The sequence below is a fragment of the Mustela putorius genome, unplaced genomic scaffold (assembly GCF_011764305.1).
Source record: "Mustela putorius furo isolate JIRA1106 unplaced genomic scaffold, ASM1176430v1.1 tig00003871_pilon_pilon_pilon, whole genome shotgun sequence".
NCBI classification, from domain to species: domain Eukaryota; kingdom Metazoa; phylum Chordata; class Mammalia; order Carnivora; family Mustelidae; genus Mustela; species Mustela putorius.
In genome coordinates, this window is record NW_025422023.1 from 12272433 (window position 1) to 12286325 (window position 13893).

General features: G+C 39.6%; 1 protein-coding gene across 1 annotated transcript in view; it reads left to right on the plus strand.

Moving 5' to 3' along the window:
* TET2 (tet methylcytosine dioxygenase 2) overlaps positions 1-7788 on the plus strand; it is a 137825-nt gene extending 130037 nt beyond the window's left edge. The window contains exons 10-11 of the mRNA XM_004748137.3: positions 582-936; positions 3000-7788. Of these exons, the coding sequence (XP_004748194.1) occupies positions 582-936; positions 3000-4468 (1824 nt within the window). The 3' untranslated portion in view covers positions 4469-7788. The remainder of the gene's footprint in view (positions 1-581; positions 937-2999) is intronic.
* The last annotated feature ends 6105 nt before the right edge of the window (positions 7789-13893 follow it).

A 13893-nucleotide genomic window follows, 5' to 3' on the forward strand; every position in this document is an offset into this window, starting at 1 on the left:
CTAGGGGACCCAATTTTACATTATTTAGATTTCACTTTGGTATTTTGTGGAAATTTCTTAAGCACAATGAAGGAGAGTTAAGAGTCTGGTGTGGGGGAAGATGTGAAATGTCTTTGTGTACAGAAGTATGAGATTAGGTGACTGATAACTAGCAAAACAGGAAATCATTTGGTGGAAGAAACTTATAGCCTCTTCTTAAAGAGGTTTCACATCTCTTGCATTTATGTTTCAAGTGTGAAAGGTGGGAGATTGCTTCATTTTGGTTCTTCCTAGAATCAGAAATATATGTGAAGAAGAAAGTCACCATGGGCAACAGTTCCTGATAGACTCAAAAAAAGAAAAGGGGGAAAAAAAAGTTAACGTGGACTGTCTTTTCCCTGTACCATTTTAATGGCACCTCCCTTAAGAACAGATAGACGTGATTCCTGGTAATATGCCTGTCACTGATCTGGTCCAGGAGACCACCACCACAAATCTAAATACTGACAGGGGGAAAGTTACACGCGCGCGCGCACACACACACACACACACACACACACTTCTTTTGGACTGAAACTGAGTACTGTCTTATTTCCCTACAGGTATGCACCCTTACTAGAGAAGACAATCGAGAAATCGGAGGAAAACCTGAGGATGAGCAGCTGCATGTTCTGCCTCTCTACAAAGTCTCTGATGTGGATGAGTTTGGGAGTGTGGAAGCTCAAGAGAAGAAGAAACAAAATGGTGCGATTCAGGTGCTGAGTTCTTTTCGGCGGAAAGTCAGGATGTTAGCGGAACCAGTCAAGACATGCCGACAAAGGAAACTAGAAGCCAAGAAAGCTGCAGCTGAAAAGCTTTCCTCTCTGGAGAACAGCGCAAATAAGAATGAAAAGGAAAAGTCAGCCTCATCTCGTACAAAACAGACTGAAAATGCAAGCCAGGCTAAACAGTTGGCAGGTAACTTTAATGTAAAGCATTGTGCATCTGTGTTATCTGAAACTTACATTAAAAATGAGTATCAGTTATTTCAGATGAATATATTCAATCATGGTCTTAGTTTTGTACCAAAATCTTCTCTGAAGTCCCAAGGACCAGGCTTTGTTCTTGGAGATGATAATGAGATATGGCACCCTTAACCCCAGCTTAATGGAGAAGTTTGGGTTCTGTTCTATAATAGGTGGCAGTTTTATGATAGGCAGGTAATATAGTGAAATTAGGGTTAATCTAGCAGTGACAGGAGGGCAGATTAGAGGCTGGGGAGCTATGAGTTTGGAGATTGATGCAATAAACCAAGAGAAAAGCTTGCGTTTGGGTGGTAGCAATGAAGATACAGCAAAAATTATGGAAGCAAATACTCCTAAAATGATTCTCAATTCATGGATGACCAAACACTGGAACAAAGACAAAAGAAAAATTTAAGACTGATTTCAACATTTTAAGCCTAGGTAACTAAAACAGTACTATTTGTTGAAATAAGAACTTTGAAAATGGGAATTATGGTGAAGGGGCAGGAGAAGATTGTCAAAGCCCCTTGCTTTTGTCTTCAGTTAATTTCTACAAAATGCCATACCATGTAATATCCATATCCACATCTTACAGATGGCATTAGCCTGGCATTAACAAAAGAAAAAGGCTTATTTTTTAAGTTTAGTCTACTAGTTTGCTTAGAGCCAACTATCTTCACCAAGTCAAATTCCCCTACCAATTCATCTCAAAACCTAGAGAAACTAAGTAATTTAGAATAATATGCTAAAGATGCTCAACAAAAATGTGTGTTGATTGGCTGACTTACACTAAGAGAAGTGAGGAGAAGGGAGTTGGGGGAAATTGGAAGGGGAGGTGAACCATGAGAGACTATGGACTCTGAAAAACAATCTGAGGGGTTTGAATTGGCGGGTGGGTTGGAGTTTGGGGGAATCAGGTGGTGGGTATTAGAGAGGGCATGGATTGCATGGAGCACTGGGTGTGGTGCAAAAACAATGAATACTGTTATGCCGAAAATAAATAAAAAATAAATTAAAAAAATAATAATAAAGGCATCTCATGACAAAAAAAAAAGAGAGAGAGAGAGAGAGAAGTAAATCCTATTCACTCTTAATCTCTCCTTTAAGTGAGCTGCAAAGTATAATCAGAACTCTGCCTCCAGTCTTTTCTAACTGGTCTCTGTAATAATCATTTCAATGCTTAGGATTGCCATTACAGCTCCATTTATTTGTTCTGTTCTTATGTATAGATTTTTAAGCGAGGTCATGAAACAGACATATGACAAAATTTTCACTTACAAAGCTGAAAATTACTTTAAAGTTTTATTGACAACTCTGTAGATAGGGTTTGCCAATTATAGGAGATATGCTTGGGGTATTTAAATGAATGTCATTCTTTTTCTAATAGCATTGCTGAACAAATTTGTCTCCTGTAACAAATTTTATGCTACTTCCAACTATTTAACAAATGTTATTGCACACCAGGCAATGGAGAAATAAGTAAAATAAGACCTGGGCCCTTCCTTCAAGGAACTCCTTTGCACCAGCGGGAGAAGAGGACTAAAAATGCATAATTACCATACATTAGGACGCATTTTTCTAGCTCACTGATGTCTGCAGTGGGCATTATACATGCACTAGGAGATGAGGTCCGAGCAGGCTTCCTTGAGGAAGGGAGGACTCAGGAAGGGCAGGGAGATGGGATGGAGGGAGATGGGCACTTGAGGGAGAGTGTGGTTCGTCAGACACACAGAAGCTCCAGAAAACATGGTGCTCTCAGTGAAACAGCTTGGGGATGTTTGTGACATTTTTCTTCACTTACCAAATTGTACTGTTGTAGAGATCTGCTGTTTTATCTAATGCTTTAGACAAAAAATTACACCAGACAATGATCAGAACCCTGACTTTGCTCTTATCCTTGTTTAATGGGTATTGCATAATCTTAGCGGGGTTCTCCAGTCCATTTAAGCATCCTTGCTAGCTCCTGTAAAATAATAACTGGACACATGTGTGTGCTTTCTCCTCTCCTGTCCACAGAGCTTTTGCGACTTTCAGGACCAGTCATGCAGCAGCCCCAGCAGCCCCCACCCCCGCCGCTGCAAAAGCAACCTCCACAGCCACAGAAGCAGCCACCCCAGCACCCACCCCAGCATCACCCAGTGACGAATAACCCTCAGTCAGAGCCTGTCAACTCCTACTCTTCCTCTGGATCTGCCAACCTGTACATCAGACGGCCCAATCCAGTGATCCAGGCTTACCCGAGCTCTTCACACACTTCAGATGTTTATGGGAGTGCCAGCCCTATGAACCTCTATTCCACACCATCCCAAGCTACAGGTTCATATTTGAATTCTTCTAATCCCATGAATCCCTACACCGGGCTTCTCAACCAGAATAACCAATATCCATCCTATCAGTGCAATGGAAATGTATCGGTGGATAACTGCTCCCCATATCTGGGTTCCTATTCTCCACAGCCTCAACCCATGGATCTATACAGGTATCCAAACCAAGACCCTCTCTCTAAACTAAATTTACCACCCATCCATACACTTTACCAGCCGAGGTTTGGAAATAGCCAGAATTTTTCTTCTAAGTACTTAGGTTATGGAAACCAAACTATGCAGGGAGATGCCTTCAGCAGTTGTACCCTTAAAACAAATGTACACCATGTAGGGACATTTACTCCTTATTCCACTCATGAGATGGATGGCCACTTCATGGGAGCCGCCTCTAGATTACCACCCAGTGTGAGCAATCCAAACATAGACTATAAGAATGGTGAACATCCCCCATCTTCTCATATAATCCATAACTACGGTGCCGCTCCAGGCATGTTCAACAGCTCTCTCCATGCCCTGCACCTCCAAAACAAGGAAAATGACATGCTTGCCCACACAGCTAATGGGTTCTCTAAGATGCTTCCAGGTCTTAGCCATGATAGAACCGCTTCGGTCCAAGAAGGCTTACACAAGCTACAGGAGGCTGGTAACCAGGAAAAGCAGCCATCTGCCACCGAGGACAATGATGAAGTCTGGTCAGACAGTGAGCAGAGCTTTCTAGATCCTGACATTGGGGGAGTGGCTGTGGCTCCAACTCACGGGTCAATTCTCATTGAGTGTGCCAAGCGCGAGCTTCACGCCACCACCCCTTTAAAGAATCCCAATAGGAATCACCCCACCAGGATCTCGCTTGTCTTTTACCAGCATAAGAGCATGAATGAGCCAAAACATGGCTTGGCGCTCTGGGAAGCCAAAATGGCTGAGAAAGCCCGAGAGAAAGAGGAAGAGTGTGAGAAGTATGGCCCGGACTATGTGCCTCAGAAAACCCACGGCAAAAAAGTGAAACGGGAGCCCACTGAGCCGCATGAACCTTCCGAGCCCACTTACCTGCGCTTTATCAAGTCCCTTGCTGAAAGGACCATGTCCGTGACCACAGACTCCACAGTAACTACATCTCCATATGCCTTCACTCGGGTCACAGGGCCTTACAACAGATACATATGATGTCACCCCTTGTGGTGGGTACCTCATTTGAAAAGACCACAACCAACCTGTCCATAGTATAGTTCTCATGACGGGGGCAGTGGGGAAAGGATACAGGATTTATGACAAATGTGGTAGGAGGAACCTCAGCTCACCAGCAAAAGAAGAGGTCATCCTACCATAGCACTTAATTTCCACTGACTCCTAAGTGGTCGCAGATGGCATCTAGGCAAAAAGACCAAAGCATTCTATGCAAAAAGAAGGTGGGGAAGAAAGTGTTCCACAATTTACATTTTTAAACACTGGTTCTATTATTGGACGAGATGATATGTAAATGTGATTTTTTCCCCCTTAGAACTCTACACATCTGTGACCACTTTTAATAATACCAAGTTTGCATAGTCATGGAACACAAGTTAAACAAGTACTGTAGTATTACAGTGGCAGGAATTTTAAAATACCATCTGGTGCTGAATATACAATGTACTGAAATACTGGAATTACGGCTTTTTAACATGCAGTTTTTACTGTAATCTTAACTTTTATTTATCAAAATAGCTACAGGAAGCATAAATAAATAGAGAGCAAAACACTGAATTTGTTCGGATGTTCTAAGAAATGGTGCTAAGAAAATGGTGTCTTTAACAATTGAAAATTTAATGCCTTTATATCATCAAGATGCTATCAGTGTACTCCAATGCCCTTGAATAATAGGGGTACCTTTTCATTCAAGTTTTTAGCATAATTACCTATTCTTACATGAGGGTTTTTTTTTTTTAATGTGGACATTTAAAGGCCTCTGGATTTTGCTCATCCAGTGAAGTCCTTGTAGGACAATAAACTTATATATGTACATATATGTATACACATATGTATATGTGCACACACGTATATGTATAAATATTTTAAATGGTGTTTTAGAAGCACTTTGTCTACCTAAGCTTTGACAACTTGAACAATGCTAAGGTACTGAGACGTTTAAAAAAAAAAAAAGTTTACTTTCATTTTAGAATGCAAAGTTGATTTTTTTTTTTTTTAAGGAAACAAGGAAAGCTTTTAAAATATTTTTGCTTTTAGCCATGCATCTGCTGATGAGCAATGTGTCCATTTTTAATACAGCCAGTTAAATCCTCAACTGGATTCAAGGGAATACATTAATCCACAACACGTGTTTTCTGGTGCTCATCTCACATGCTATACTGTAAAACAGTTTTATAAAACATTGTATGACAAGTTCATTGCTCAAATATGTAGTTTTAGGAATTTCTCTTAACTGCAGGTAATTATTAACGACATGCTACAGATTTAACAAAGCTAGTTCACTTAAGCTGATGTTATTTTATGGATCTGTACGCTCTTCAGCAAACCGAATGGCAGTCTGCTTTTGTGTTGATAATTGTATATTGTGATGTTGTCATTTCTTAGCTGAAGTGTCCTCTTTTCCAGGAAGATTGAGCAGACTGATGCCTGCATAAGATGAATAAACAGGGTTAGTTCCATGTGAATCTGTTAATTAAAAAGAAAAAAACGGGCAGCTGGTTTGCTGTGGTGGTTTTAAATCATTAATTTGTATAAAGAAGTGGTGAAAGAGATGTATAGTAAGTAAATTAAATTGTAAACAAAACTTTTTTAACGCAATGCTTTAGTATTTTAGTACTGTAAAAAAATTTAAATATATACATATATATGTGTGTATATATATATATATATATATATGGATTTGAAGCAGAATTCACATCATGATGGTGCTACTCAGCCTGCTACAAATATATCATAATGTGAGCTAAGAATTCATTAAAGGTTTGAGTGATGTTCCTACTTGTCATATACCTCAACACTAGTTTGGCAATAGGATATTGAACTGAGAGTGAAAGCTTAGAGCATCATGTACCATCAATTTTTTTCCAAGTCTTTTTATTATTGTTATTATTATTATTAAAAAAGCATACCTGTTTTTCAATACTTGATTTCTTAGCAAGTATAACTTGAACTTCAACCTTTTTGTTCTAAAAATTCAGGGATATTTCAGCTCATGTTCTCCTTATGCCAACATGTCACCTGTGTTTATGTAAAATTGTTGTAGGTTAATAAATATATTCTTTTTTCAGGGATTTAACCCTTTTACTTTGAATCCCTCCTATTTTACTTGTATATGTCCTGATGTAACTAAAACTAATTTTGTAAAAATCTGTTGGCTCTTTTTATTGTAAAGAAAAGCATTTTAAAAGTTTGGGGAAATCTTTTGACTGTTTCAAGCAGGAAAAAAAAATTACATGAAAATAGAATGCACTGAGTTGATAAAGGGAAGATTGTAAGGCAGGAGTTTGGCAAGTGGCCGTTGGCTAGAGTCTCTTGACACTCTTCAGAGTTTTTGATCCCGCAGCCAATACAGTAGAGGGCCACAATGACTTCCCTCCACAGGCAGAACACATAAGGGTGTGGCGTGCAATCGACTGTACAGTTACATTTTGGTCTGAGTACATTTGTGCTTACTGACATTTCAAATAAATTCTTAAATGAGGCCTTTGAGTTCTACTGGTCAAGTCTTTATAACATGGCTTTCGATTTTTTTAAAAATCGCCCCACAGTCTTTGGCTGTGACCAGTTTACAGACATTTCAAAAACGTCTGCTTTGCGTATGTCAAACCACATGATTTAAATATTTTGCATATACCATGTATCTAACCCCAGATATTTGGCTACTACAGGCACATCTGTTGGTTTTGAGTCAGCCATCCCTCTGTGAATATTTGGTTTCTGTGTCACCCACTGTCATTTGTCAAACTGCTGGCCAACGAGCAAGAAGTGTAGTTTGGGGTTTGCTTTGGAGAGAGGGAGGGAGGGAGGGAGGAAGAGAGGAAATCGAGTGGCATATTGTAAATATCAGATCTATAATTGTAAATATCAAACCTGCCTCAGTTAGAATGAATGGAAGCAGATCTCCAATTTGCTTATATAGGAATATCAGGTTAACTATATAGCCATACTTGAAAATGCTTCTGAGTGGTGTCAACTTTACTTGAATGAATTTTTCATCTTGATTGACGCACAGTGGTGTACAGTTCACTTCTCAAGCTAGTGGTTAACTTGTGTAGGAAATTTTTGCAGTTTGACACTAAGATAATGAACTCTGTGTGCATTTTTCTGTGCTTTTTTTAAAACTTAGTTTCATTTCATTTTCATGTTTGGTTTGTCTATAAAACCTGAGGATGGTTATAAATACTGTAAGTATTGTAATGTTATGAATGCAGGTTATTTGAAAAGCGTTTATTATTATATCATTCCTGATAACGCTATGTGAGTGTTTTTAATAAAATTTATATTTATTTAATGCACTCTAAGTACTGTCTTGTTGAAGTTTCTGTTTACTGCCTGAACCACTGCTACTTCAATGAGGCCAAAGGGAATGAAAAGAAATTGCTTTTTAAAGATACTTTTTAGATGGTTATTTGTTAAACTGTACCTAAAGTAGTATCTGGATAACTAAAGCCAAAATTTATCTCTAGTGGAATAGCCTATATACATTCAACTTTTTCCCCCCCAGTCCCCTTTAGCTTGTGCACTTTGTGTGTGTGTGTAGCCAGTACTAGGGATGGAGCAACAGCACTTCTACCGACCTTAAACGGTTGTCTCTTCTGGTGTGTGGCCTGTGAAGGCTTCTCGAGACGCAGCAGGTTCGCGGAGCTGAGCTCACAATGGCTTCGATCTGAGACCAGCCCAGTTCTCAGACTCCTCTCCCTCTTCACATCCACTCTTCCCAAGGAAGATTCGTCTTCCTATGTATCTGAAAGGCAGGCGGTGTTAGGCAAGCAGAGTGGGGAGAGGTGGCCCAGGAGGCACCAGACAAACGTGCCAGTCCTCATCCCTGCCACGAGGCTTCCGGGAGCCACAAGTTAGATTGTCCTCCTCTCCTCCCCTTGGTCAGCCCTCACGCAGCACCAGTGTGTTTCCCACCATCAGTGGGAAACACTTTTTAGAAACATGAGCTACTAAACACTGATGACAATTACATGAGTCTTCCTACAATTACACGAGCCTTCGAACCTAACCCCGGCCACTTCCCTGCCACGGCCCTCCCACCCAGAGCCACCACCGCATTCCTCCCCAATCCCCGCCAGTCCTTCCTAAACTGCCAGAGAACTCAAGGGAATTCCCTTTCCCCGTATTTCTATCTCTCTTCAACTTGGGCCAACTTTGGGGTTTTTTTGTTTTGTTTTGTTTTGTTTTTGGGTTTTTTTTTTTTTTTTGAAGATTTTGTTTTTAAGGACTCTCTCCACCCAACGAGGGGCTGAAATTTACAACCCTGAGATCAAGAGTTGCATGCTCCCTGACTAAGCCAGCCAGGAACCACCCCCTGCCCCCCTGGGATTTGATTTAAATAGTTATTCCTGAGCTGGAGAAATGACTGCCCTATGATGTAACCTTTGAGTTTGACTGGTGAGTCCTCCAGCATTTAGCTCAAAGCCAGGATATTAAGAGAAGAAGCAATGTTGCTGTTAAAAAGCAGTAATCCAGTGACTGGATTTTTTTTTTTTTTAATAATTTCAATTCTCGGGGGATATTGTCAATCCTCATTTCACCATCTATCCTCTGGACGAACCTTGAGAACCTCCCACATTTCAAATTTTGCTAGTCATTTCCCAGGGTGAGGGAAATTTGAGAATATGAGCTCAAAAGTTTCTCTTGCTAGGGCGCCATCCCGCCCTGGGCTGGCAGGGGCTGGTGACGCTGTAAAATGAAGGTGGAGGAAGACTTGCTGCTTTGGGGCCTGCAGGTGAACTTGAATGGGAGAGAGAGCTGGCACACAGCTGCCCTTCCCACCGGGCGCTTCTTCCTGTCCTCAGTCTCTTCAGCTGGTTTGTCATTACCCTCTCCCCTGTTTGGGGTAATTCTAGCTTAGCTTTGACCCCTTTCTGATGCTCTGATTCTGGACCTCATCACCTGCGTGACAACTAGACTCTGCAAGGAAAGGCCTTATTTATCATGGACCTTCTCCTCAAGCTGCTGAGAATTTTAAATTGGTTTTGTTGGGCTGGAGGGCATCTGAGTTGAGGATACAGAAAAAAAGCACGGCCAGAGGAGCATCTTTTCTTCCCACAATCAATACGAGGGGAGAGTACTTGCTAGGTGAAGACACTTGCTCACGAACCAGTCACTGGACTCACCACCGAGGGCTCGAGGTGCTCTCTCCCTGCCTTCCTCCTTCCCCTGGGAGCACACTCTCTAGCTGTTAGAGTTCACAAAAGCGGCTTAGAAAAGAATTAGCTGCAATTAGAGATTGTTTCAGTGTTACCAGCACTCTTCAGTTTCAAAGAACAAAGATACTTTTGTTTCCATATATTGGCGGCCACCTGCCTACACTTCCCTCTCTTACCCAGAAATTTCTCACAAATCCTATGTTTGTCTAGTCCAACACACTCCTGAAAGGATCAGTTATTTTTCCCAGAAACACACTCAACAAATATGCTTTCTTTGGGACTTCCTTTTATACTGTTTCAAAAGGAATTTCTCTACCCAATTTGACATTTTACTCTCTAACCAATTCTTCATTCAAACTGAAATGAGATTTCTGGTTGGGTAGTAAGAATAAAATAGTTACATAAAGACACTCTATTTCTTCCTTACCCCCATAAGAATGAATCCACAGCATTTAAACCACTAATTTAAGAATTTGTGGGCATATTCACCGAGCACTTGCTTTTATTCCTTACACAGAATAGTCACATTAATAGAAATCTGGGTATTGTTGCTTGTAACTTAAGATGTCTGTGGTGCCCTAACCCTTCCCTTATGGGTAGCTTTTGATATGGCTCTAAAGAATACAATGAAGTACAAGTAACAGCATAGTAGAAGGGACCTGGTTTGGGATTCGGCCTTGCATTTTCACTAGTTGTTTGCCATCAAGCCTCATCTGTAAAAATGAGTAAAATAATACATCCCTCACGGAAATGTGACGAGGATTAATGAGAATGTAAAGCTGTAAGCACAAACTAGAATAAACAGCCATTCTCACAAACTTTTACATCTCCCTCCCTCTCCTTTGCTTACTGCTAGGAGATTCAGTCCACTGAGCATACGTCAGTGCTCACCTAGCAGACTCCTGCTGCCTCCCTCCTCTCTCCCTAAGGGCGGGAGCCCAAATTACCTCACCTGACAAAATGGTTTTAGGTAATGGTATAAAGCCTCTTGATGAAGCATCGCTAGAACCTCAAAGCTAGAGAGACAGTGGCAAATGAGGAAATAATCCCCTGTCTGGTAATCTCATAAAGACTCACTCTGCTTTTCATATAAATTAACAATCCTCTAGTTATTGTGACTCCTATAGTTGAAATGATGTCACAATTTCTAATACACCAAATACATAAAGAAAATAAATAAATAAGTAAATAAACCTCCAAACAACTTAAGCATTAAGAGAAAAGAGGGGCACCTGGGAGGCTCAGTTAGTTCAGCGCCTTGGGCTCGGGTCATGATCCCAAGGATCTGGGATTGAGCCCCATTTGGGCTCCCTGCTCAGCAGGGAGTCTGCTTCTGCTTCTCCCCCTGTTCATGCTCCCTCTCTCTTTCTCAAATAAATTTTACAAACCTTAAAAAAAAAAAAAAAGTTAAAAGAAGAAAAGAAAAACCAACCAGAGAAAAAATAAATTAAGGAAAATATAATATTTTAATTTCTATTATTTATGTTCCATGAAATCAATGTTTATAATATCCATGTTTCAAATATGCATATTACAAAATATTTTTTTTAAGATTTTATTTATTTGTCAGAGAGAGAGAGGGAGAGAGAGCGAGCACAGGCAGACAGAATGGCAGGCAGAGGCAGAGGGAGAAGCAGGCTCCCTGCTGAGCAAGGAGCCCGATGTGGGACTCGATCCCAGGACGCTGGGATCATGACCTGAGCCGAAGGCAGTCGCTTAACCAACTGAACCACCCAGGCATCCCAATTACAAAATATTTTTAAGGCAGAGTATGCTACAATGGAAGGGAGACACTGGCTGTTTTAAATATTGTAATCACTAACTTTAAAAAAAAACTTCAATTTCATATTTCCTAGGCCAGCAATATTTCATATTCCCTAGGCCACACAATAAAGAACTACAGCTCTGTGTTCAAATTCTGGCCCTGCTGGTTACTAGCTGTGGGTCTGTAGGCTAGGTGCCAGTATGTTCCATCTTTCCTCAATTTCTGCATCTGGAGAATGAAAATTAATACCTACCTCACAAGGCTGTTATGCTTTAAATGAATTTATTTAAAGCAAATCAAAAGAACTTTTAAAAACAGCTGTTATGTTAATAATAATTATATATAATAATAATTATGTTAATTAGTTAGGTTGAAGTTGTTGTTTGCTTTTTACCTTATAAGTTTTATTTTATATATTTCCAAGTCATTAGTGAGAAAGGAAAAACTTATGCACTGCACAAAATCATGGATAGCAGATTTGAATAAGACCTTAGAAATCACCTTTCCCACACCCTCATTTTATCACTCATTTACTAGTTCATTCACAAATATTTTTAAGCTCCCACTCTGAAAAATGGTGCCAGGTATATTTCTGGGAGTTAGGCAGGTAACAATAAGCAAACCAGTAAGACCCTATCTTCTTGTGCTTATCTTCTACTTGGGAGAGAGAGACAGAAAATAAAGTAAATATGGAGATAAAAGCCACGAGGAAAAGAAAAGGTTCTCACCAGAGGAGGAACATTAGCTGATTTGTGTCTTAATGGATATTGGATAACTGTGACAATGATGAATTTTTGTTGAAGTATAATTTACAGTATTAGTTTCAGCTACACAATATAGCAATTTGATAGTTATATACATTATGAAATGATTACCATAAGTGTAGTCACCATCTGTCACCATATAAAGTTATTATAATACTGCTGACTATATTTCCTAATACTGTACATTCCCATAATTTATTTATTTAATAACTACAAGTTTGCACTTCTTAATCCCTTTCACCTATTTTATCCAATCCTTCATCTCTCCCCTTCAATATTTATCTTAATAGGTCATCTCAATATTTTAATCTACAACATTCTTCCTCAAGACACTAACAACAAAACTCTTAAACCAAAGACAAAGAAAACATTTTAAAAAGAGACAAGAGAAAAAAACAATCTCTCATACAAAGGAACCCCCATAAAGCCATCAGTGGCTTTCTTAGCAGAGACTTTACAAGCCAAGAGAGAATGAGATTATATATTGGAGGCACTAAAAGAGAAAAAAAAAAAAAACTGCCAACTAAGAATACTTTACCCAGCAAAGTTTTCCTTCAGAATTGCAAGTAAAATGAAGACCTTTGTAATAAACAAAAGTTGAGGCAATTCACCATCACTAAATCTGCATTACAAGATAGGCTAAAATGAGTTCAAGTTGAAACAAAATGATGCAAATTAGTAATATGAAAATATACAACACATTGGTAAAGGTAAGCATACACAGGATTCAGAATACCCTAATACTGTCATATCGTAATGTGTTAACTACTTACCTCTAGAATAAAGGTTAAAACATGAAAGCAGGGACACCTGGGTGGCTTAGTGGATTAAAGCCTCTGCTTTCAGTTCAGGTCATGATCCCAGGGTCCTGGGATCGAGCCCGACAATGGGCTCCCTGCTCTGCAGGGAGCTTGTTTCCTCCTCCTCCTTCTCTCTCTCTCTCTCTCTCTCTCTGTGCCCGCTTCTCTGCGTACTTGTGATCGCTGTCTGTCAAATAAATAAAAATACAATCTTTTAAACACACACACACATGAAAGCATACAAATAACTACAGCATCAAAAATTTGTTGAACACATGATTTAAAAAATGGTAAAATTTTATTTTAAAAAGGGGGTAAAAGGATAGTGTTTTTGTATGCACCTGAAGTTAAATTGATATTAGCATCAAACAGACCTAATATGTAAAGTGTTTTATATAAACCTCATGGGAACTACAAAGCCAAAATATAGAATAGATACACAAAGATAAAAACAAAAAAGAAAGAATCAAAATATTCCACTATGGAGAATCATCAACTTACAAAGGAAGGAAGCCAGAAATTAAGAAAAGAAAAATGAAACTTCAAAACAGCTAGAAAAGAATTAATAATATGGCATTAATGCATCCTTACCTAGCAATAATTACTCAAAGTGTTAATAGATTAATTTCTCTAATGAAAAGGAACAATGGATTAAAAAAAAAAAAAGACTATATGCTGTCTACAAGAGTTTTACTTCAGCTTAAATGACACACATATGTTCAAATGAAGGGATAAGAAACATACTCCCGGGCACCTGGGTGGCTCAGTTGGTTAAGCCTCCACCTTCGGCTCAGGTCATGATCCTAGAGTCCTGGGATCAAGTCCCCACATCAGGCTACCAGCTCCACAGGGTGTCTGCTTCTCCCTCTGACCTTCTCCCCTCTCATGCTCTCTCTCACTGTCTCTCTCTCCCTCAAAT